This window comes from Saccopteryx leptura, chromosome X (genome assembly GCF_036850995.1).
Source record: "Saccopteryx leptura isolate mSacLep1 chromosome X, mSacLep1_pri_phased_curated, whole genome shotgun sequence".
In the NCBI taxonomy this organism is placed as follows: Eukaryota; Metazoa; Chordata; class Mammalia; order Chiroptera; family Emballonuridae; genus Saccopteryx; species Saccopteryx leptura.
The window spans coordinates 97,059,573-97,086,444 of NC_089516.1; the positions used below are offsets into that span (position 1 = coordinate 97,059,573).

At 39.0% G+C, this 26,872-nt stretch overlaps 1 protein-coding gene across 2 annotated transcripts in view; it reads left to right on the forward strand.

Moving 5' to 3' along the window:
• TBC1D8B (TBC1 domain family member 8B) overlaps nt 1–18,122 on the forward strand; it is a 67,920-nt gene extending 49,798 nt beyond the window's left edge. For both annotated transcript variants that reach the window (XM_066356645.1, XM_066356646.1), the window contains exons 17-21: nt 840–905; nt 2,758–2,841; nt 4,207–4,263; nt 13,615–13,712; nt 15,390–18,122. In XM_066356645.1, coding sequence (XP_066212742.1) covers nt 840–905; nt 2,758–2,841; nt 4,207–4,263; nt 13,615–13,712; nt 15,390–15,785 — 701 coding nt within the window. In that variant the 3' untranslated portion in view covers nt 15,786–18,122. The remainder of the gene's footprint in view (nt 1–839; nt 906–2,757; nt 2,842–4,206; nt 4,264–13,614; nt 13,713–15,389) is intronic.
• Nucleotides 18,123–26,872: the final 8,750 nt, after the last annotated feature.

The following is a 26,872-nucleotide window of genomic DNA, read 5'->3' on the forward strand; positions in this document are numbered from 1 at the left end:
TTCCCCCTCTCTGGCAGCCATGGCTCAGTTGGAGCAAGTTGGCCCCGGTGCTGAGGATGGTTCTATGGCCTTGCCTCAGGCGCTAATGTAGCTTGGTTTTTGAGCAACGGAGCAACGCCCCAGATGTTCAGAGCATCACCTCATAGGGGGCTTGCCGGGTGGACCCCTGTCTGGGCTCATGTGGGAGTCTGTCTCTCTGCCTCCCCGCTTCTCACTTAAGAAAAATTTAAAAAAAAATGCTTGTACTGCCTATTATTGCCAACTTAGTCAGATTTTTATCTGCCTGACTTACATTGTCTCTAGCTTTAGCAATAACTGGACATTCTCCCATGTTTGTTGCTAAATCTAAGTATATTGGTCTCATTTTACCCCAGCCCTTCCAGGAAAGCCAGCTGTTGGATACAGATGTTTTAACGGTTCACATGAAGGAAGAACATGTCCTTATTTTTCATACTCAGGCAAATGAATACTTCAGGAGGACTTTGTCCCTCAGTAAAAATCCAACCACATAGCCAAGGAAAGTGGTAGAGAAATGTCCAGGAAACTTGTTGTACTTGGCAGGCTTTCTTATCAGGGTTGTCCCTTGAAGAGGAGTCCTTTCTTCAAATGAGACACTAGTCCACGTGCAAAATAAAAAAGAAATCTGAGGGTGGGGAAGGGACATAAGCAGAACATTTTATCCCCGAGATAATGGGTGGTTATTTAACTGTTAGCTTAAGTAAAAGAAGGTTTCTGAATTCTACTTCCTGGCTCGTATCTACTATCGTAATCTGTATTGCTGGAATTGGTTGAATGTCCTTTGGATCTGTAACTACTTGCTATTTAATTTTATTGAACAGACATAATGTACAACGGAAGTTTTACTGAGAAGCTTAAACTACTTTTTAAGCTGCATATTCCTCCAGGTAAGAGTTCAACATTCTTCAATGATGTTAGGAGTTAAATTCATTTTAACAATTGTAATTACAGATACAGTTCCACTTTAACAAATAGCATAACGTTCAGCCTGACCAGGTGGTGGTGCAGTGGATAGAGCGTCGAGCTGGGACACAGAGCACCTGGGTTCGAAACACTGAGGTCGCTGGCTTAACTACAGGCTCATCTGGTTTGAGCAAGGCTCACCAGCTTGAGCTCAAGGTCACTGGCTTGAGCAAGGGGTCACTCGGTCTACAATAGACCCCCGCTCAAGGCACATGTGAGAAAGCAATCAATGAACAACTAAGATGCTACAACAAATAATTGATGGTTCTCATCTCTCTCCCTTCCTGTCTGTCTGTCCCTGTCTGTCCTCTCTCTCTCTCTCTCTCTGTCTCTGTCACACACACACACACATACACACACACACACACACACACAAAACTAATAGCATTATGTTCAGTATGTAAGGTCATTTCTTTATTATGGCCCAGGGATCACCCTCCCAGTACTTTTGCTGATATTCAGCTCCAGTGGAATCTATGGAAGAGAGTCTGTGTAACAAACAGGTTCCCAAGTTTCCCTCCTGCTGGTGGTCTATAAATTTAATATAGTTTGTATATAAGAACTACCTATCATTTGAATATTAGTATAATGTTGATTTTGTATTGTCATTAGAAAATAGAATTAACTTTAGACAAACTGCCAAACTTGTGAAATACTACAGGTTATTCAGAAAAATGAGACCAGGCCAGGGCTAGTGAAGCAGGAAACATTGAAACAGTGGAAAAGGAAACAAAATAAAAGCCACCATTCACTGATTATTTGTTCTGTCAAGCCCTTTACTTTACATGCATTCTTATATTTTTAATTCTCACAATTCCCGAAAGGTGGTGCTATACTTCCAATTTTGACAATAAGGAAACTAAGGATCAGAAAGTTTAAATTATTTGCCGAAGATCACACAGCTAATACATTGCATAGATGGGATTCACACAGAGTTCTGGCTCCAGAGAACGGTGAACACCACCGTGCTATCTCCGTGTTAGCACACCATTCCAGTTTAAGTGTCTCCCTCTCACCTTGAGAGGCTGCTTTTTCCCAGGCCTGACTCACATTTTGGGAAAACAGACTTAGGCTTTAAACTAAGGGAGCATTGCAAAAGTATCTTTTAGCTTAGATAAGGTAATTCACAAAAACAAACAGTACTGTCTATAGCTACACCTGGAATCTCTTTAGAGTCTTCCTAGGATAGCCAGGAACCATTTTTTTTTACCAGACCAGAAATCCTAAAGGGCATCTTTAACTCTTCACCCACTCAGATCACAAACACAGCATGCAGCTTTAAAAACAAAAGACAAAACACCTAATAGTTTAATTATGAATGACTTTACATGGTCAAGTCAAATTGCTGTTAAAATGTCTAATATTGTCATGTAATGAATATGCTTTCAATAGAAGGATCAAAAATAGAACACTACATATCTGTTAGAACACTCAAATTCATGGTTTTTTTTAATTATTGAAGATGTTTTCAGATGACTGAGGTCATATTTTCAGAGATTTCCAAATGCTAGATTTTTTTATATCGACTTGTAATGGCTCTCGGACAACTATTAAAAAGCAAGTAGGAGAAATGATAGAATTCAGAGTGATCAAGTATATCTTGGTAATTTTCTATACAAGAGGATAGTACCACTTCCACATTTCTTCATATGTCTTTCTCTTACAGAAACCCTTTACTTAGCTCTTTGCCCCCCCCCTCAGATTTACCTGAGCTGTTAAAGGACCTGTTTCTGTCTCTCATTGTTAGTAAATTTGATTTGGATAATCTGCTTTCAGCTTATACTGAAGTGAAATCGAAGGACCCTTCGAAGGGAGATGAACTTTCTGAGGAAGAATTACTGTATTTCAGTCAGCTCCATGGTAAATATCTGTTCAAAAACATCTGCTTGATGATTAGTCACTCAATAGACATCTTCCTGGCGTAAATATTCTTTACCCAGTTACCACTAATAAAATTTGAGTTAATTAAACCTTATTATTCTTTTTGTGCTATGCCAGCACTTATTACAGTGCTAAATACATGGTAAGTACTTCACAAACACTTGACTGATTAACTGAACTGCATTTTGGATTTTGATGAATGGAATTTGTTTAATGGAGAATTAGAAAGAAAGTGCAGTTTATTCCTACTTATGTTGCAGAAATTTCTAAAATGTATTAGATTATTTTTATGCCTTGTTCAAAACACAACAAAGACAACAGAATCTTGGATGATTTAAGGTCATGGCTATTATTGAAACGGTGAATACTTACTATAAATCACTATAAGAGGCCTGACCAGGTGGTAGCACAGTAGATAGAGGGTCGGACTGGGATGTGGAGGACCCAGGTTTGAAACCCCAAGGTCGCCAGTTTGAGGCCAAGGTCACTGGCTTGAGCAAGGGGTCACTTGCTCTGCTGTAGGCCCCTGGCCAAGACACATATGAGAAAGCAATCAATGAACAACTAAGGTGCTGCAACAAAGAATTGATGCTTCTCATCTCACTCCCTTCCATTCTTTCTGTCCCTATCTGCCGCTCTCTGTCACACACACACACACACACACACACAGATATTGTGGGGAAGGAAAAATTTAAATCACTATAGAAAGAGGAGACAGGGATGATTCTACCTCCAAGACATAATTTGAAAGGGTTATGAGCTTATTTTTGTGTCCTTTGCTTCTTTTTCATAAATATGAATGTCTTATAGGGGAATAAGTTCTGATTAATATATGTTTATGGTTACTATATGTTAGTGTTTGAACGCTAAGTTTGAAGAGACCTAACAAATCATTTACTTGAGTCCCTTAATTATATAGATTAGGGCATTGAGATCCAGAAAGACATAATGACTTGTGCAAGGTTTCACAGTGAGTCATTACCATAATCAGGACTGTTTGCTCAGTCTTCAGACTTCCAGCATGGTTTTTTCCCTCCTAATAAAAGCAATAATTTAATTTGAGGAAAGTCACAAAGATGAAAATACCACCCAGAAAGAAATATTAAAGATTTGATATATTTCCTCCTAGGAATTTTTTTTTTAATATGGATTTCCCCCTGGTGTTCTTTTTACTATAGAAGTTCTTGAATACTTTGTCTTCTAATGATAGGAGATCAGGTCAGCTAAAATTGATTTGATAAATTGAAGAAAATTACATGCCGGTAAGCCTTAATATAAAATAAAGTTTTACAAAAGCTATTTGTTAAATATTTTACAAATTGCAGTTGTCCTTTTTTCCTCTAGTTTCCAAGTCTGCAAGTGAAAAGGAAGCAGAATCAGTGAAAAACAGCCCTGAAAAAGGTACTGTGATCAAAGAATATCATTTAAGATACTGTTGTTGTTTTTTTAAAGGAGGGGGTTAACTATACAAAGGGGAAAAACATATTCACTTTTATGTGACCTTTTAATTTAATTTAATTTTTTAAAATAATATTTTGGCCCTGGCCGTTGGTTCAGTGGATAGAGCACCGTCCCAGCGCACAGTGGTCACACGTTTGATCCCTGCTCAGGGCACGTACGAGAAGCAGAAGCAACCACTGAGTACACAACTAAGTGGAATGAGTTGATGCTTATCTCTCTCTCTCACCCTCTCTTTTCTCCCTCTCAAGTCAATCGAAAAATATATCGAAAATAATAATAACTTTTTATTTTTCAGTTATAGGGGACGTACAATATTGTATTACTTTCAGGTGTACAGCTCTCTGATTAGACATCTATGTAACTTACAAAGTGATCACCTTAATAAATCTAGTACCCGTCTGGCCCCATACACAGTTATTACAATGGTTGACTATATCCCCTGCTGTACTTTACATCCCCCTGACTGTTCTGTAACTACCAATGAGTACTTCTTAATCCCTTCACCTTTTCACCCACCCCCAACACCCCTCCCCTCTGGCAATCATCAGTATGTTCCCTGTGGCTGTGAGTCTGTTTCCAGTTTTGTTTTCTTTTTTATTTTGGTCTTTAGATTCCACATATAAGTAAAATCATATAATATTTGTCTTTCTCTGAGTTCATTTCACTCGGCACACTGCCCTCTAGGCCCGTCCACGTTATTGAAGATGGCAAGATTTTTTTCTTATGGCTGAGTTGTATTCCATTGTATATATGCACCACTTCTTTAGTCATTCATCTACTGATGGACAGTTAGGTTGCTTCCATATCTTAGCTATTATACATACTGCTGCAGTGAACATAGGGATGCATATGTCTATGTCAATTTAGTGTTTTGGGTTTATTTGGATAATTACCCAAAAGTGTTACTGCTGGGTCCTTTATTGTCTCTCATGATAGCTTTTGTTTTAAGGTTCATTTTATCTGGTATAAGTATCACTCACTACCCCAGATTTTTTTTGTTTGGTTGATTCCATTTTAATGAAATATCTTTTTCCATCCCTTTACTTTCAGTCTCTGTGTCTTTCTACCTGAAGTGAGTCTCTTATGAACAGTATATAGAAGGGTCTAATTTTGTTATTTATTGAGCCACCATATGTTTTCAGATTGAAGCATTTAATCCACTTGCATTTAAAGAAATGGTTGATATATAGATATATTTATTGACATTTTATTATTCATATTTTTATCTTTTTTTTCTTCTTCGTTTTAAAGAAGACCCCTTAACGCTTTTCATAATACCGGCTTGGTGATGATGAACTCCTTTAGCTTTGCTTTGTCTGGGAAAACCTTTACCTTTCGTTCAGTTTTAAGTGACACCTTGCTGAGTGGACTAGTATTGGTTGTAGTTTACTGCTTTTTATCACTTTGACTATTTCGTGTAACTCCTTTCTGACCTGCAAAGTTTCTGTTGAGAAATCAGCTGACAGTCTTATGGGAGCTCCCTTGTTGGTGACTGACTTTCTCATGATGGTTTTAAGATTCTCTCTTTGTCTTTAAGCTTTGGCATTTTTATTATGATATGTCTTGGTAGGGGCTCTTTGGGTTCCTGTTGTTTGGGACTCTGCACTTCCTGGGCTTGTATGTCTTATTTCCTTCACCAGGTTAGGAAAGTTTTCTATCATCATTTTTTTTCTTTTTTATTCAGTGAGAGGAAAGGGGGCAGAGAGACAGACTCCCACATGCATCCCAACCAGGATCCACCCAGCATTCACACTAGAGGGCGATGCTCTGCCCATCTGGAGCATTGCTCCACTGCAATCAGAGCCATTCTAGCACCTGAGGCAGAGGCCATGGAGCTATCTGCACCTGCGGCCAGCTTATTCCAGTTGAGCCTTAGCTGCGGGAGGGGAAGAGGGAGATAGAGAAGTGAGAGGAGGAAGGGTGGAGAAGCAGATGGTCGCTTCTCCTGTGTGCCCTGACTGGGAATCAAACCCAGGACATCCACACACCAGGCCAACGCTCTACCACTGAGCCAAGCAGAAAGGCTGTATCATTGTTTTTTCAAATAGGTTTTCAATTTTTTGCTTTTTGTCTTCTCCTTCCTGCACCCCCGTGATATGAATGTTGGTATGCCTGTAGTCCCAGAGGCTCCTTAAACAATCTTCATTATTTTGTATTATTTTTCTATTTTCTGTTTTGATTGGCTGTTTTCAGCTTTCTTCTCTTCTAAATGACTGATTTTATCCTCTGCTTCATCTGCTGTACTGTTAATGCCCTGTAATGTATTCTTTTTTATAATGTTTATTTTATTGATTTTAAAGAGAGGAAGGGAGAGAAAGAGAGAGAGACAGGAACATCAGTCAGTTCCTGTATGTGCCCTGACTGAGGATCGAACCAGCAGCCTCTGTGCTTCGGGATGATGTTCTGACCCAATGAGCTGTCTGGCCAGGGCAATGCCCTGTAATGTATTCTTTATTTCAGTTAGTGTATTCCTCATTTCCAGTTACTTCTTTTTTTATGGTTTCTGTCTCCATTTTTATATTTCTGGGTCTTTGTTGAAGTTCTCAGTAAGAACAGTGAGCATCATTATAACCAGTATTTTGAACTCTACATCTGGTAGAGTGCTTATATCCATTTAATTTAGTTCTTTTTCTGGACGTTTGTTCTGATCTTTCATTTGAGACATGTTTGTCTCCACATTTTCTGTTGCCTGCCTGCGTTTGATTCTATGTGTTAGGTAGAGCGGATATATCTCCTAGTCTTGGTAGTGTGTCCTTGTAAAGTAGGTACCCTAAAGGGCCTAGTGGTGCAGCCTCTCTGGGTGCTCCACGTGCCCTCCTGCAGCTGTGGGCTGTGTGCACCTTTCTCTTGTAATTGGGCCTTGATTGCTCTCGTAATTGGGCCTTAATTGCTCTCTTGTAATTGGGCCTTGATTGCTCTTGTTATGTCGGTGGGAGGGATTTACCCCCAGGCTGATCAGCTGTGTGGGTTAAACACAACCACCTTAGAGGATCTGCTGTGCAAAGGCCTACCTCACATAGCCACACTCCCATCTGGATTTTATCAAGTGCTTTCTGCATCTATTGATACGATCATGCAATTTTTATCCTTCATTTTGTTTATGTGATGTATCACATTTATTGATTTGCGAATATTGTACCAACCTTGCATCTCTAGAATAAATGCCACTTGATTATGGTGTGTGATCTTTAATGTCTTGCTGGATCTGGTTTGCTAATGATTTGTCAACGATTTTAGCATCTATGTTCGTCAGGGATATTGGTCTATAATTTTCTCTTTGTAATGTCTTTATCTGGTTTGAAATTAGGGAAGTGCTGGCCTAGTAGAAAGGAGCTTAGAATTCTTCCCTCCTATTAAATATTTTGGAAGCCATTCAGTGCAGGACTTTTGTTTACAGTTTTTTCATTACTACTTTGATTTCATGAGTTGTAAACAGTTTATTCATATTTTCTGTTTCTTCTTGATTCAGTTTTAGAAGATTGTATGTTTCTAGGAGATTTTTTTTAATTTGTAATATTTTCTTATAATTCTTTGTATTTCTGTGGTGTCAGTTTTTACTTACCTTTCATTTCTGATTTTATTTGTTTCGTCTTCTCTTAATGGGTCTGGTTTAAGGTTTATTAATCTTGTTTATCTCTTCAAAGAACCAGATCTTGTTTTTTGTTTTTTGTTTTAATCTTTTGTATGTTGTTTTAGACTCACTCTTTATCATTTATTTCCTATCTGATTTTTTTTATTTTCTCCCTTCTACTTGCTTTAGTTTTTGTTACTGTTTTTTTCTAGTTCCCTTAGGTGTAAGATTAAATTGTTTATTTGAAATTTTTCTTGTTTCCTGAGGTGGGCCTGGAATGGTATGAATTTCCCCCTTAAAAGACTGCTTTTGCCGTGTCTCAGATTTTGTATCATTTTATTTTCATTTTCGTGTGTCTCAGGGTAGCTTTTGATTTCTTCCTAGATCTTATTGTTAACCCACTCATTATTTAGTAACATGTTATTTAGCCTCCATGTGTTTGCATGTTTTTCAGTTTTTTCTTGTGATTGATTTCTAGTTTCACGCCATTGTGTTCAGAGAAGATGCTTGATATGATTTCATTCTCTTAAATTTATTGAGACTTGTTTTGTGGCCTTAACATGTGGTCTACCCTTGGAAATGGTTCACATGCTCTTGAAAAGAGTGTATATTCTGCTGCTTTAGGGTGAAATGCTCTGCAAATATCAATAAAAATATTTGGTCTAGTGTGTCATTTAAGGCCACTGTTTTCTTGATTTTCTCTCTGAAAGATCTCTCCTTTGACGTCAATGGGGTGTTAAAATTCCCTATGATAATTGTATTACTGTGACTCTCTCCCTTTATGGCCATCAAGATTTGCTTTATATATTTAGGCACTCCTTTTGATGGGTGCATAAATGTTTACAAGGGTGATATCCACTTGTATTGTTTCCTTTATCTTTATGTAGTGCCCTTATTTGTCTCTAGCCATTGTTTTAAAGTCTGATTTGTCTGATATAAGTATATTGTTACCACAGCTTTTATTTATTTCCATTAGCATAAAATATTTTTTCCATCCCTTAAGTGTGTGTGTGTGTGTGTGTGTGTGTGTGTGTGTGTGTCTTTCATTCTGAGGTGGGTCTCTTGTAGACAGCATGTATATGGGTCTTGTTTTCTTGTCCATCCACCTATCCTATGTCTTTTGATTGGAGTGTTAACCTATTTACATTTAAAGTTGATTGTTGATAGTTACATATTTATTGCCATTTTATTCTTTATAACTATATTCCTCTTTTTTAACTGTCTTTTTAATATATAAGTTTTTTTAATATTTCTTATAATGTTGGTTTGTTGGTAATGAACTCCTTTACTTTTTCCTTGTCTGGAAAGCTTGCTATTTCTCCTTCAATTTTAAATAACACCTTTGCTGAGTAGAGTAAACTTGGTTGTAGGTCCTTGCTTTTCAAAACTTTGAATATATTGTGCCAGTTTCTTCTGGCCTGAAATGTTTCTTTTGAGAAATCAGTGGATAGACTTACAGGAGCTCCCTTGTTAGATACTTGACTTCTTTTCTCTTGATGTTTTTAATATTCTTTCTTTGTCGTTAATTTTTTGACATTTTAATTATAAAATGTCCTGGTCTGGCTCTCTTTGGGTTCATTCTGTTTGGGACTCTCCACACTTCCTGGGCTCATGTGTCCTTTTCCTCTACCTGATTAAGGAAGTTTTCTGTCATTATTTCTTCACATAAATTCTTAATCCGTTCCTCTATTTTTTTTCCTTCTGGTAGTTACCCCTATGATGCAGATGTTCTCATGCTTCATGTCCCAGAAGTTTCTTAAACTATCCTATTTAGTTTATTTTGTTTTATCTTATTTTTTCTGCTGCTCTAATTGTCTTCTGCTACGTTGTCTTTCAAATCACTGATTTTATTCTCTGCTTCATCTAACCCAGTGGTCAGCAAACTCATTAGTCAATAGAGTCAAATATCAACAGTACAACGATTGAAATTTCTTTTGAGAGCCAAATTTTTTAAACTTAAACTATATAGGTAGGTACATTCCTTACTGGGGTAGCATCCGCACATGGTATTTTGTGGAAGAGCCACACTCAAGGGGCCAAAGAGCCGCATGTGGCTTGCAAGCCACAGTTTGCTGACCAGGGACTAACCTGTTGTAGATGCCTTCTTGTATATTCTCCATTTCAGACAATTTATTCCACATTTCTGGATGGTTCTTTTTATGGTATTTATGTTCTTTTTTATGTTGGTTTTTTTAGTTCCCTCGAGTTTATCTATTTTTTAGTAAGTTCATTCAGCATCTTTATAGCCATTTTTTTTATAATGGTAGATTGCTCGCCTCCATTTCATTTAGTTCTTTTTCTGGAATTACTCCTGTTCTTTTCATTTGGGCCATTTCTTTGCTTCCCCATTTTGGATGCCCCTCTGTAATTGCTTCTATGTATTAGGTAGATCTGTTATGTTTCCCAGTCTTGGTGTGGTGTCCTTATGAAGTAAGGTGTCTTGTGGGGGCTAAGTGGCACTGTCTCCCTGATCACTTGAGCTAAGTACTCCAGGAATGTTTCTTGTGTGGGTTATGTGAACCCTCCTGTTGTAGTTGAGTCTTGATTGCTGTCAGTCCACCTGTGAGTTGGGTTGACCCTCTCACTGGCTGACTATGAGGATTAACCTTGACCACAGAGTATGAGCTCCTGTAGGTAGCTGACCCCACAAAGTAGAATTCAACCCAGTAGTATCTGGTGCCTGCCAAGATCTCCCTTTGGGTATGCCAATCTTAACGGTAATTGAATTGTGCTCTGATTTGGTCTGAATTCCACCACAGGATGTATTGGCTCTAGGGCCTGTTCTGAGGGCCTCTGGTTCATGTCATGGTCAGGCATTGCCAGTGACCAACCCTAGCCTACCTGTTTTAAGGTACAAAGCTATCTATAGCTTGTTTCTGCCTCTACTAGGCCTGAGTGTGTGTGAGAGGGGCCAAGCTGTACACCAGATTGGGCTTCCACCAGTACTACGGTCAGGGGCAGGTAGGCAAAAGGCCCAAGACACCCCAGTTTCACCTCTGCTTGCCGACTGCTTGTTAGGGTCAATCACTGAAAGAGCCTTCAGAGGTACAATGGTGTGCTAGTTGCATGAAGCAGGTTCTCATTGAGTCACCAGCTGAGGTCACTCAGCAAAAGTCCCAGGATACATCAAGGCCAACTAGCACCTGCCAGGAGCTTGTAGACATTTGTGGTAGAGTGGGGTCTTGGAATTATCAGGGGGAGGCCAGCCTACTTTATTAGGTCTAAGCAGACTGAGTTTTGGCGCTGTGAAGGGAGGGTTCTGCAACGGACATGTATATGATGAAAAAATGGCCCCCTCGCTAGATCCACACAACTCAATCTGCCCTGGATTCTGCCCTGACCTTTTGGAGAGCCTGAGTTTCATAGGGTAGTGCTACCGGAGAGTTGGAAAGGTGGGGCTAGTGCAGGGGTCAGGAACCTATGGCTCGCGAGCCAGATGTGGCTCTTTTCATGGCTGCATCGGGCTCGCAGACAAATCTTTAATAAAAAAAATAATAACGTTAAAATAATAATAATAATGTTAAAAATATAAAACATTCTCATGTATTACAATCCATTCATTTCCTACTGCTCATGTTCACGGTTGCAGGTGGCTGGAGCCAATCACAGCTGTCCTCCGGGAAAACACCAAATTTTTAATGGATAGTGTGTAATGTACATGGGTTGTTGTATGGCTCTCACAGAATTACATTTTAAAATATGTGGCAGTCATGGCTCTCTCAGCCAAAAAGGTTCCCGACCCCTGGGCTAGTGGATCTCCTATGAGAAAAGTGTGGCGCCAGTCAAGCTGTTGGGAAGATGGTGGGAATGGCCTCTGCCTTAGAACCATACAACTCAGTCTCCAGCACAACCTGAGTCCACCTGGACTTCTGCATCTCGGGATCAGGCAGCTTATTACTCAAGGCATGAGCTACACCGGGTAGAGTGACAGTGAATCCAGAGGGTGAGGTTATTGCATTTTCCACAGCTGATGGCATAAGAAGGAGAATGCTGCACCCAAGAAATACGACATCTGCAGTGTGGGGGAGGGACTCAGCACAGGGACTCTGGCTGTCCTTTTAGCCCTCCCCCCAGAGCCACAAATGCCAGTCTCTTTTTACACGACTCTAATCTGCTCTGCCCTCCCTTCCCCGGAACCCAGGGTGAGTCACTGCAAACAAGATTTTATGCATTGCCCCTTTAAGAGGGCACCTGAGTTGCTGGCAGACTCTCATCTCTCCCTAGTGGACAGAATCCCCACTGATTTTTACAACCAGTTGCTATATGGGTGTCTGTTCCTGGCTCTGGTGCTCTGGTCTAGGGTATCCATCATGGGATTGAGACCCCATCCATCCAAGGAGGAACCTTTGTAGCTGAGATATCCCTCTGCATTCTCAGCCACAGCACAAAGGAGAGGGGCCAGCCCTTTTTGCACCTCTACCAGTCTCGGTGTGGCTTTTGTAAATCATTGCTTATTAGACTTACGTTTAGTTGTAATGCAGTTTGGACTTGGGAGGATGTTAATGTCACTTCCACCTACTTCGTCGCTTTCGTGGTTCTTCATACCATAATTTATTTTAATAACTAGCCCAATACTGATGGGTATTTATGTTGTTTCTAATGATTTATATTGCAAACTCTTGCTGCAACAAACATTTTATACCTTTATTTTAGCATACTTTTACACATTTATTTGGGGTAGGAAAATGCTGTTATGAGAATGCTATTTCACAAATACTGTGCACGTTTAATATTTTGATAGAGACTGTCAAATTGCTCTCCAAAAGTCCATCATTTTTTTTTTGTTTTTGAGTAACTAATTAGTAATTAGTTAAAACATAATTAATTGCTGAAGATCTGTTCATCTCTGACAACTTCTCCAGGTTGTTCAGTACAGCCACCTAATTTTCTAAGGGATCTTATATAATTATTAATAAAGTCACATTAACATCATCTTTTTTTTTTGGTTTTGTTTTTTACAGAGACAGAGAGAATCAGAGGGGTAGATAGGGACAGACAGACAGAAACAGAGAGAGATGAGAAGCATCAATCATCAGTTTTTCGTTGTGACACCTTAGTTGTTCATTGATTGCTTTCTCATATGTGCCTTGACCGGGGGGCCACAGCAGACCGAGTAACTCCTTGCTCGAGCCAGAGACCTTGGGTCCAAGCTGGTGAGCTTTGCTCAAACCAGATGAGCCCACGCTCAAGCTGGCGACCTCGGGGTCTCGAACCTGGGTCCTCCACATCCCAGTCCAATGCTCTATCCACTGCGCCACCTCCTGGTCAGGTGACATCATCTTAATTAAACTCTTTAAAGGAATGAATGAATAAGTTGTATTTTGAAGTTTTCAGAAAGAACCACTGTAGACCACTTAATTTCGCATATTAGGAACATTACATAGAAGCTGTTTTAAACTTAGTATGCATGAAAATGTCTACATGAGATTTACATTATCAAGTCAGGGTGTACTATTTAATCTAAAATGCATCCTTCTTAATCTTGTTTTATAGCTTCCCTAATCCCCAACCTTCCCAAAGTAAAAGTTTTAGTTTAATGGAAATGAAAAAGTATCCTGAGAGCCAGCAGGCAAAATTAAAAGTAAATTCAGATCATTTCCTGGATTAAAAATAGGTAGACTCTTAGAACTCAGTGAAATATCTTTCAGTAATATTTACTTTTTTGAGATCTGGGGAAATATAGTGGGCTGTTCATTCTAAATGGTTTTATTCTCATTCAGGCAAAGAAAAAGTTGATATTCAAGCATATCTAAGTCAATGGCAAGATGAGCTTTTCAAAAAAGAAGAAAACATTAAGGATTTACCAAGAATGAAACAGGTATAGTACTTTCAAAGAAGAAAATTCTAGGTGTTTGTTTATATTTTTATGAATGTGAGTGTATCCGACTCAAAATAGCTCACATGCTGTTACAAAAATAGTTAAGTAATTTGTGTATTAGCTCTAAGTTTCATATGAGCACAGAAGAATGGAATGCAATTTTTTTAACACTTAAATGCATCTAGTGTTTCAGTGTAACTCCTGTGCTCTGACATGTGTACCTATGGGTAAGATGGATAATGTGTAACATAAATGTCAGTGTTCTCTACTTCCAGCTTTATTAGAAATTTTTATCTGTTCAGTAAACATTTTTAGTGACTACTAAAAGACTTACCCAATGCTTGGCACTATGAATAAGAAATTACTAAAATAAGTCACATCCTGGTTCCCAATCATCTTGTATTTGATTGAACCTGTAAATCCATCTCTTTCTTACACAGTATTCAGTCAGTAAATGTTATTATATTTTTTAAGTTAAAATTTGTTAATATAGATACTTAGGATTTCTGTAACCTACCAAAATGAGAACTATCAAATAGCTTAGTATTTCTCAATGGACTAGGTAATTTGATAGTTCAATAAGTACTTTTTAAAAAAATGAATTGAGAGGATTTTTTATAAGTAAACAGTACTATAGACTAAGGAAAAAGGAGAAATGAAACTTAAAAGTTTAATATAATGTATATTTTATGGAGTAGGTATATCCTTGTATTTTCTTTTTATTTACAGATAAACTTTTCTGGTAGGATTGATTTAAGAGACTCTTATATTGGACTCTGTTTTCTTAATTGACAGATACTTTCTAGGAATGTCTGTGGATTATCCAGGGAAAATTAGTAAACAAATCAATTGACTTCTCCACTTGGGCTCCACCTTGGCAGAGAAGCATGTCCAAATGGGTTCCTTGGAATTACCTTGTGCTAGGAGATAGGTCCCAAATCCTTTTATTAAGATTGATTAATGAGGCCCTGGCCAGTTGGCTCAGTGGTAGAGCATCAACCCAGTGTGTGGAAGTCCCAGGTGTGATTCTCGGTCAGGGCACACAGATGGGCGCTTCTCCACCCCTCCTCATCCTCCTTCTCCCCCCACTTCCTCTCTCTCTCTCTCTCTCTCTCTCTCTCTCTCCCTCTCTCTCCTCTCTCCCTCTCTCTCCTCTCTCCCTCTATCTCCTCTCTCCCCTCCCCCCTGCAGCCATGGCCTCAGGGGAAAATAGCTCGGTTGCTAAGCAATGGAGCAGTGGTCCCAGATGAGCAGAGCATTGCCCATCCGGTAGGGTATGCCACGTGGATCCCATTAGGGTGCATGCAGGAGTCTGTCTCTGCCTCCCTGCTTCTCACTTAATAATAAAAAAAAGATTGATTAATGAATGAATGATATACACATAGGGAAATATGAAACTGCTTAATTAGAAGCACCAGGTAACATTGAAGGAATGTCCAAAAATTATTGTATATAATGCTGCTATTGGGCAACAAATAAGATAACTTAAATGTGATTTTATTCTATTGTTGATATTCATCTTTCTAGAACAGAGCTTTATTTGGGGATTAATCATCAGCTCTTGTAACTTTTGTGGTGAAGATTATATGGTACAAATTCTAAATAGGTGACTCTTCTAAATTCTCTTTGTATTTACTAAGTCTAATATCAAATGTATTTCTAACTTGTGTCTTCTAGCCACAATTTATTCAGTTTTCAAAGACCCTTTATAACTTATTTCATGGGGACCCTGAAGAAGAGTCATTATATCGAGCCATAGCTGTCGTAACCAGCCTTTTGCTCAAAATGGAAGAAGTTGGAAGGACACTTCATAGCCCTACATCATCAGCCAAAGGGTTCTCTGGTACAGTTTGTGCTTCTGGAGGACCCAGTGAAGGGAAAACGGAGAGCTCCTTGGAGAAAGATCCCTCTTTGCTCAGGGAAGAACATCAGTGGTCATTTGCATTTGAACAGATCCTTGCATCTTTGTTGAATGAACCAGCAGTGGTGAGGTTTTTTGAGAAACCCATAGATGTAAAAGCCAAACTTGAAAATGCAAAAACGTCTCACTTAAGTTCTAGAAACAAGATATAATCTTTTAGCAGTAATTGCTTATGAGGCAAGTTTACTAAAATCCCTATAGTTGTCAGCGTGATTCCTGGGAGTAGAAAACAGGGATATATCATATTACCAATGTATTTGAAGGTTTAAAAAAGATATTTGGAAGCACAATGAACCATTCCTTTGTGGTAATCTCTAATTTTGATATTCTCCAATACAAATGCACTTTTAAAAATTTTTATTTTTCAATTAAAGTTTACATTCAATGTTGTATTATTTCAGGTGTGCAATATAGTGGTTAGACAATCATATACTTTACAAAGTGTTCCCCCTGATATTTCCAGTGCCCACCTGGCACCGTACGCAGTTATTACCACATTATTGACTACATTCCCTGTGCTGTACTGTACATCCCAGTGACTGTTTTGTAATTTACCAATTTGTACATTTTAATTCCTCCACCTTTACAAAATATGAAATATCATAGGAGTATGCTAAATGATACCACTAGAGGGCACCAACATATCACTTTTGGTAATGAAATTCTTAGCTTGTGCTGCTATTTACATATGAATTACTGATAATTTTGAAAATGTGGTGTTATGTTTGAGTATTAACGATGATGATATGTCATACTGATAAATGCTATTTTCCAAATTGCCACAGTCCTCTTAGAATGCTTTAGAAAACCAGGCTTTTATTTTTATAGCCTTAATTATCTATAAGATTACCATTTGGGAGGTTCATTTTCGAGTTATCCAACTGAATTAATATTAACCTCATTCGGTCATCTAATAGTAATTTTTTTAGTAGCTTCTGAATTCTCCCTACCTGAGTGGTTCGTAAGCTGCTGACTCACACTTCTAATTCTATTACTGATTAAAAACAAATCAAGAACTCAAAACTGTGGGCTAATCTAAGGAAAAACAATATTGGATTTAGATTGAAGCTGGATAAAGCCAGCCTTTTCAGAAGGATTAAGAAACAATTCAATTAACTGTATAGATTTCTCGTTAAACTGAGAAGTTACTTGAAATTCTTTTGAACACTGCTGTTTGTGGCAGTTGTCTCAGAATAGCTTGTGACTTTTTTGGTTCAAGCTTTAGCTTTTGGATTTTCACTAGTCCTGTTTTAAATTATGTTAGATAGACTGAATTATTCTATTAGTCTGGGAAGCTCATAAAGTATACTTGTGTCTGTAATGATTGTTAAGGTAATGTATAGAATTGTTGGTATGTAAAAAGTTTTGACTATCTGATTTAGATATATAATTGCTATATACTGCACTTTATGCTGCTTAGATATCAGTCATTGCAATGAAAGTCAATGTAGAAATGATGGGCTTCATTAGCTCTTTAAAGAAAAAAATAAGCAAACTATACTTCTTATAGGAGCAATTTAGTAATCAGTTGACTTCAGAATTATGGGGAGAACTCATCCATTGAGCTTCTTTTTTCAAAAAAGACTTTGGTTTTAAGTTCTTTGACTTTTCAGATATGAAACAGTGAAAGGATAGACATCCTTTAGAGTGACCCAAAAGTCTCCCTTTCTGAAAGAAATTGTTATAGTCGGCCTGTGACTAGAATCTACTGTGAACAGGGCCTAACACAGAGGGCTTTGTCAGCATAGAATATATTATTTTCACAAAGACTCAAGAATTTTTAAGTAGACCCTTTGAAAATTTCATAAATTGTACTTGGCCAAACACTTACTAGTACTGTCTTTCAAACGATTTAGTCAACCTTGCCTTTTCAAGGTAATTACCAATTAAAAAGATGCTTGGTAAATAGCATCTATGCCTTTTCTCAGAAATGATGTGCTGAAACATGTCCACATTTTAGAGTTTAGTTAGTAGTTTCTTGGTAACCACACATTTGCTTTTGTGCAGTGATTGATAAATTAGACTTAAGTAACTCTAGAAAGACACAAGGCTCTATGCTTACATACAAAGGCACTATTGCACAGATTTTGTTGAATATTTTGTCAATTGTATTTTTTAAAAGATACTTTCTTAAGAGTATATGCTATTAATATTTGATATTTTAAAGTCAGAATATTAAAGATTATCTTAGTATTGTATTGTAGCCTAGATTAATTAAAATGGAATACTTAAAGAAATTTTTGAATTGCAAAAAGACTATATGTGCAAGTTAAAAAAGACAAACGTTTATTTTCTGAGTCTATAGGAGAAATAAGCTAAATACATAGTTTTATAGTTGCTACCTTGTTGACCAAATGGGTTGTTCTTAATATTAAAAATCTTATGTAGCTATGTCAAACTGAACTGACGAATTATACCTTATATATTAAATTAAATGTTACAAGTGGCTTTACTTGTCTTTATAAAATAAATATAAATCTATTATAATAAACATGAAAAATGGTTTTCTTAAAGATGTCATGTTACTTGTTACAATGTACAGTATTTTTATTTACACTTAACTCAGTTATCACTTGAGGACTTCCTATATTAGTTAAGGTTCAGTTTCAGAGAGTAGAATTCACTCTAATTAGATAGGAAAATATTTATTACCAGATATTAAGTGGTTTACAGAATTATCAAGGGAACTGACTCTAAGTTGAGCTTCAAGAACAACTTCCAAAGCTCCACCATAGAACCAGGCCACCAAGGAAGTTGCTAATTCTATGACTAGGAAATGGCTACTTCCTTCTGTCATGATGAAAAGCCAGCACTACAGCTGCTACTTCCAGAATCGGGCTGCACCTGCTTTGATTTATACCAAGTAAATAGATAGATGCTGCTCAGTACCCTCAAGCTAGTAACTAAATTGCAGTAGGAAACCAAACATCTTCACGACAATGTTTATCAGCAGAAATGGCAGAAGCATTTCTTCTTTTGAATCAGTGATTTGGTGTTCTTAGAATATATTCCTAAAAGTGGGATGGCTGGGTCAAAAGGCAGTTCAAAAGAAGAAATGCACCCCCATATTTATGGCAGCAGTGTTTACAATAGCCAAGATCTGGAAACAGCCCAAGTGTCCATCAGTGGACGAGTGGATTAAAAAGCTGTGGTACATATACACAATGGAATACTATGGGGCCATGAAAAAGAAGGAAATCTTACCTTTTGCAACAACATGGATGGACCTGGAGACTATTATGTTAAGTGAAATAAGCCAGGCAGAGAAAGAAAAGTATCATATGATCTCACTCATTTGAGGAATCTAAGGAACAATGTGAACTGAGGAACGGAATAGAGACAGAGGCTGGATCAAAGGGAAAGCGGACAGAGGGAAAGGGGATGAGAGGATGGGATCAGAGAAGGGAAAGAGATTGGTGAAATTATATATACATAACACAGAGTTATAGAGAGCAGAAAAGCTAATCCTGAACCGAAGGGGTGAGAGCGTTGGGGGAGGGGGACAAGGGGGATGTTGAGGGGAACACAGGGGAGGGGGGATGCATTCAGTGGAACACTTAAATCTATGTAAACACAATAAAATAACAAAAAAAATGGTGGAAGCATAGCCTCCACCTCCCTTCTGTTATTGAAGTCTCCCGATTGTGCATCTGACTGGCCTATGTTACAAGGGAATCTGGGAAACAGCCTTTAGCTTTTTAGCTTCTGTAATACAGGAAGGCACACTATGAGGCTGGAATGGACATTGGACACTTTATTTTCTATTGCTGTATAACAAATGACCACACACACATTTACTATTTTACCATTTCAATGGCTAAGTCTCTGGGCCCAGCTTAGCTGGACCCTTAGCTTAGGATCTCACAAAAGTACAACCAAGGTGTGAGCCAAGCTGGTTGATGAATCCATCTCCAGGCTGGAGATGAATCCATTCCAGGCTTACTCAGGCTGCTGGCAGAATTTATTTCCTTATGGTTGTGATCTGAAGGGCCCAGACTTTTTGCTAGTAGTCAGCTGGAGGCCACCCTCAGTTCCTGGCTTCACTCGGCTTCTAACAGCGGCCCTCAGGTTCTTCAGGCTGCCCAAATTTCTTTGCCGTGTGGGTTGCCCCCAAATGGCCACCTCATCAATCCAGCAAGGAGTCTCTAGAGCAATTCTGGTAACAAGACAGTGCCTTATCTAAGCTCACAGTGGTGACTTTCTCATCTCCTTTGCCATATTCTGTTGATTAAAGGGCAAGTCACAGATCCCTATCATTGTCAAGGGAAGAGGATTACACATTGGCATGAATAGCAAGAGGCAGAAATCATGGACACCAAACAGTATTTCATGTGGCTGTGCCAGTTAACACACCTCAATCATAATTCACAATTCTGGTAGCTCTGCATCCTCACCAACACTTGGAATGATCTGCCTTTTTCATCTTAGCCATCCTGCTGCATGGATGAAGGTATCTTGTTGTGGTTTTAATTTGCATATCCCTGAGTTTTTTTTAAACTACTGAGGTATAATTTACATACAAATTAGTACACTGAGTTAAAGTTTTGATTTTGATGAGTTCCATCAATTTATACACCATTGTAACCAACCACACCACCATCCAAGTATAGAGAACTTTTGTCCTGGCCAGTTGGATCAGTGGAGAGTGTTGGCCTAGCCTGTGAATGTCCAGGGTTTGATTCCTGGTCAGGGCACACAGGAGAAGCACCCATCAGCTCTTGCACCCCTCCCCGTCCCCTCTCCCTCCCCCTTCTTTCTCTTCTCCCACAGCCATGGCTTGATCAGTTCCAGCCAGTTGGCCCCAGGCACTGAAGATGGTTCTGTGGCTAAAAATAGCTCAGTTGCCAGTTGGGCAGAGCATCACCCCATAGAGGGCTTGCCAGGTGAATCCTGGTCCAGACGCATGCGGGATTCTGTCTCTGCCTGCCTCCTCTCGCTTAATAAAAGGAAAAAAAAAGAAAGAAACATTTCACCACCCTAAAAATTTCTTTTTCCCAGTCAAGTCAATTTCCCCTAGCCCTGGGCCCAGGCAACCCTTGATCTGCTTTCTGTCGTATATTTAGTTTATCTTTATTTGATAGAGTTTCATATAAATTGAGTCACATAGTAAATTCTCTTTTATGTCTGTCATTTTTTGTTCAGCATAATGTCTAAGATTATTCCATGCCGTTGCCCACATCAGAAATTTATTCTTTTTAGTATTTCATTACTATGAATATACCACAATTTGTATGTCTATTTACCTGGTCACTGTCATTTGAGTTGTATCCAGGTTTGGCTATTATGAATAATGTTTCTAAGAACATTTGTGTACAAATCTTTTTGTGAATGTGTTTTCATTTCTCTAGGACAGTGGTCGGCAAACTCATTAGTCAACAGAGCCAAATATCAACAGTACAACAATTGAAATTTCTTTTGAGAGCCAAAGTTTTTAAACTTACACTATATAGGTAGGTACATTCCTTATCGAGGTAGCGCCCGCATGTGGTGTTTTGTGGAAGAGCCACACTCAAGGGGCCAAAGAGCTGCATGTGGCTCATGAGCTGGGGTTTGCCGACCACTGCTCTAGGATAAATACCCAGGAATGGTATCGATGGGACATATAAATTTATTTTTCACCTCATAAGGAATTTGCAAACAGTTTTTGAAATTTATTTTTATTTATTGGGATGACATGGTTCACCAAATCACTCTATTGTTTTGCATTTCCATCAGCAATAGATTAGAGCTCCAATTGCTACACATTCTTGCCAGCACTTAGCATTCTTAAATTTTGTCTTTTTAATTTTGGCCATTTTAGGGGGTGTATAGTAGTATTTCAAAGTGTAGTTTTAATTTTATTTCAATGACAACTAATGACATTCAGCATCTAATTTGCAATGGGCCATTCTTACATATTCTTTTGTGAAGAATATTAGAAAATTACACTGATTTAAAAAATTCCAGCCCTAGCCGGTTGGCTCAGTGGTAGAGCGTTGGCCTGGTGTGCGGAAGTCCCGGGTTCGATTCCCGGCCAGGGCACACAGGAGAAGCGCCCATCTGCTTCTCCACCTCTCCCCCTCTCCTTCCTCTCTGTCTCTCTCTTCCCCTCCCGCAGCTGAGGCTCCATTGGAGCAAAGATGGCCCGGGCGCTGGGGATGGCTCCTTGGCCTCTGCCCCAGGCGCTAGAGTGGCTCTGGTCGCGACAGAGCGAGGCCCTGGAGGGGCAGAGCATCGCCCCCTGGTGGGCGTGCCGGGTGGATCCCGGTCGGGCGCATGCGGGAGTCTGTCTGACTGCCTCCCCATTTCCAGCTTTGGAAAAATACAAAAAAAAAAAATTCCAGTTTTGCCTAACCAGGCGCTGGTGCAGTGGATAGAAAGTCGGCCTGGGAGGCTGAGGACCCAGGTTCGAAACCCTGAGGTCCCCAGCTTGAGTGAGGGCTCATCAGATTGAGTGTGGTGTCACCAGCTTGAGCGTGGGATCATAGATATGATCCCATGGTCGCTGGCTTGAAGCCCAAAGTCGCTGGCTTGATCCCAAGTTTGCTAGCTTGAGCAAGGGTCATTGGATTGGCTGGAGCCCCCCAATCAAGGCACATATGAGAAGCAATCAATGAACAACTAAGGTGCCACAATTATGAGTTGATGCTTCTCATCTCTCTCCTTTCTTGTCTGTCTGTTGCTGTCTGTCCTCCCCCTTTCTCTCTCGCTAAAAAAAAAAAAAAAAAAAAAAAATCCAGTTTTATTGAAAAATAATTTACATGTCTCACTATATGAGTTTAAGGTATGCAGCGTGATGATTTGATTTACATATATTGTGAAATGATTATCACAATAGGTTTCATTAATATTCATCTCATATAGATATAATAAAAAAAGAAAGAAAAAAATCTTATGTGTTATAAAAACTCAGCAGTTTTACTATAATCATGCTGTACATTACATCTGTAGTATTTACCTTACAACTGAAAGTTTGTACCTTCTGACCACTTTTCTTCGAGTCCCCTTCTCCCACCCCTCACCTCTGGTAACCATAAATATGATCTCTTTTTCTATGAGTTTGGTGAGTTTTGTTTTGTTTAGATTCCCAATAATTTAAATGAGATCATACAGTATTTGTCTTTCTCTGTCTGATTTATTTAACTTAGTAAAGATTCTTCAAGGTCCATGGAAATGATAAGATTTTTTCTTTTTTTATGGCTGAATAATACACATCTCACAAGTTCTTTATCCATTCATCCCTCATGGACACTTAGGTTACTTCCACGAGTTGTCTACTGTGAATAATGTTGCAGTGAACATGAAGATGCAGATATATCTTTTTGAATTAATGTTTTTGTTTCCTTTGGCTATATTGCCAGAAGTAGAATTGCTGGGTCATGCAGTAATTCTATTTATATTTTTTGAGGCACTGTCATACTGTTTTTCTTCTTTTTTTTTTCTTTTTTTCCCTCTATTTTATTTTATTTTATTCTACTTTATTTATTTTATTTTATTTTTATTTCTATTTTGAGAGAGTCAGGGAGAAAGAAAGAGGAACATCAAGCTGCTCCCATATGTGCCCTGACCAGGGAGTCAAACCAGCAACCTCTGCATTTTAGGAGGATGCTCCAACCAACAGAGCTATTCAGTCAGGGTTTAATTTTTTTTATTATTATTTATTGATAGAAAAAAAAGAGAGGAAGGGAGAGAGAGGTGAGGGGAAAGGAAAGCATTCATTTGCCTTTCCTCTAAGTCATACATTCATTGGTTACTTCCCGTGTGTGCCCTAACCAGGGATGGAACCCACAACCTTGTCATTTCAGGACGATACTCCCAACTGACTAAGCTAACCAGCCAGGGCCAATACTGTTTTTCATAGCAGCTTTAACTTTGTGGTGTGTGATGAAGGTCAAGTTTTATTCTTTTACACATGAATATTGAATTTTCTTTTAAGGTCTATATTAGTTTGTTTTTTCTGGCCATTTCATATAAACAAAGTAATACAATATTTTGTCTTTGGCATCTGGCTACTTTCACTTATAATTGTTGTTGTTCATATTTTTTAGAGAGGGAGAGAGACAGAGAGGAAGGGAGAGAGATGAGGAGCATCAACTCATAGTTGTAGCACATTATTTGTTCATTGATTGCTTCTCATACGAGCCTTGACTGGGGAGCTCCAGCCAAGCCAAAGACTCTTTCTTTACTCAAGTCAGCAACCATGGGCTTCAAGCCAGTGACCATGGATCATGTCAATGATCCCATGCTCAAGCTGATGACCTTGTGCTCAAGCTGATGAGCCTGCACTCAAGCTGGTGACCTCAGGGTTTTGAACCTGGGACTTCAGCATCCCATGTCAACGTTCTATTCACCGCGCCACCACTGGTCAGGTTCACAGTGCTTTTGAGATTCATTCATATGGTAGCTAACTATTAGCAGTTAGTTCTTTTTCATTGTTGAGTTGTATTCCATTGTGTGGATATATCATGATCTGTATATAAAGTCAACAATTTATGTACACTTTGATAATTTACACCTTTTAGCTATTATCAGTAATGTTGGTATGTGTGTTTGTGATATAAGTTTTTGTGTGGTCATATATTTTCATTTCTTTTTTTTTACTCTTTTTAAATTTTTTATTAAGTTTAATTTATTGTGTTTACATGGATTCAAGTGTCCCACTGAATGTAACACCCTCACCCCCACCTCCGTGTCCCTATTGACACCCTCTTTGTTCCCCTCCCTCTATCTCCCTCCCCCCTTCCCTTTGGGATTTGCTGTCCTGTTATCTGTATCTTTGTGTTATGTTTATATTGTTTCACTAATCCCTTCACCTTCTCTGGTCCCATCCCTTCATTCCCCTTCCCTCTGACACCTGCCTTTTGACCCAGCCATCCCACTTTTAGGAATATATCACTGATTCAAAAGAAAATAAGCACCCCCATGTTTATTGCAGCATTGTTTACAATAGCCAAGGTCTGGAAACAGCCCAAGTGTCTGTCAATGGATGAGTGGATTAAAAAGGTGTGGTTCATTTCTTGTAAGTAGACTGCACAATTCTATAGCTTTACTTATTTTTTTTTTGTATTTTTTTTTCTGAAGCTGGAAATGGGGAGAGACAGTCAGACAGACTCCCGCATGCGCCCCACCGGGATCCACCCGGCACGCCCACCAGGGGACGATGCTCTGCCCCTCCGGGGTGTCGCTCTGTTGCAACCAGAGCCACTCTAGCGCCTGGGGCAGAGGCCACAGAGCCATCCCCAGCGCCCGGGCCATCTTTGCTCCATTGGAGCCTCACTGCAGGAGGGGAAGAGAGAGACAGAGAGGAAGGAGAGGGGGAGGGGTGGAGAAGCAAATGGGCGCTTCTCCTGTGTGCCCTGGCCGGGAATCGAACCCGGGACTTCTGCATGCCAGGCCGACACTCTACCACTGAGCCAACCGGCCAGGGCCAGCTTTACTTATTTTTGATCTGTTATTTATAGAAATAAGTATGATACAATTGTCTATGACTAATTTCTATGTAGTTTTGGTTTAAAATTTTTGAGTCTAGGTGTTATGTACCTTAAAATTATACATACATATATATAATTTTTTATACATATATACATATATATATAATTTTTCCCTGGTGGGTTGAATGTATTGTCCTTATGAAATGATCCTTGTTATCTTTAGTTCATTTTTTTACATGAACTCTTTAACCTTATTTATTCTCCTCATGACTTATTTGCTATTGTTGCTGTGTAATTAATTCTCTGTATATTATTGGCTTTATGTGACATTATTATACATACCTAAGAGTAGAATAGCTGGATCATACAGCAACTCTCTGTTTAACATTTTAAAGAACTGCCAAATTGTTTTACAAAGTTTCTGCACCATTTTACATTTCCACCAGCAATGTATAAGAGTTCTAGTTTATCCACATTCTTGCCAACACTTTCTATTGTCTGTCTTTTTTATTGTAGCTATCCTAATGGGTATGAAATGATATCCTATTATGGTTTTGATTAGTATTTCCCTGATGTCTAATGATGTTGACCACATTTCTATGTTCTTATTAGCTGTTATAGGCTGAGTTGGGCCTCCCAAATTTCATGAGGCAGTGTCTTGTCCAGCTGAGTCGCAGCAGTCAACCCAAGTGCGGGATATGCATAGCTCTGTGGCCTGAAGAGGTGGCTGAGCTTGCATCCATGAAGACACTTTTTGGGCCTTAGAAACCCCTACTGGCCTTCTGTGGTATTTAGGTAGCCATCATTCTTCTCCCCTTGCCAACCATGTTGGCTTGGCAAGAACTTCCCTGCGCCTGACAGAGTTGGGCCTGAAAACCCTGATGCCAACCAGTCTGGCTTGGAGTGGCTACCACCACTAACACCAGATCATAAAGATGGGCGTGGTTCATTGCTACTTCTGATTCTAGGCCCAGCCAGTGACAGCTGTGGAGAGGGCTCTGGGTCTCTGCAGGACAGAAGTTGCCATCTGCCCCTGACCCCTCTCCCCAGTTCACCAGCCTTCACATCTCACAGCCCATTCTCTATATTATGTCTTTGAAATCCAGTGTGTATTTTACGCTTACAGAAAATCTCAGCTTGGACTAGCCATGTTTCAAGTACTCAATCATCACTTGTGGCCAATGGCTACTGTATTTAATAGACTGCACAATTCCATAGCTTTACTTATTTTTGATCTGTCATTTATAGAAATAAGTATGATACAATTGTCTTATGACTAATTTCTATGTAGTTTTGGTTTAAAATTTTTGAGTCTAGGTGTTATGTACCTTAAAATTATACATACATATATATATATATATAATTTTTATACATATATACATATATATATAAATTATATATATATAATTTTTCCCTGGTGGGTTGAATGTATTGTCCTTATGAAATGATCCTTGTTATCTTTAGTTCATTTTTTTTACATGAACTCTTTAACCTTACTTATTCTCCTCATGAGTTATTTGCTATTATTGCTGTGTAATTAATTCTCTGTATATTATTGACTTTATGTGACATTATTATTGTTGATAAATTAAGTCGATATATACCTCAATTTATCAAAAGAGTTACTTTTTTTTTTTTTTTTGTATTTTTCTGAAGCTGGAAACAGGGAGAGACAGTCAGACAGACTTCCGCATGCGCCTGACTGGGATCCACCCGGCACGCCCACCAGGAGTGAAGCTCTGCCCACCAGGGGGCGATGCTCTGCCCCTCCGGGGTGTCGCTCTGCCGCGACCAGAGCCACTCTAGCGCCTGGGGCAGAGGCCAAGGAG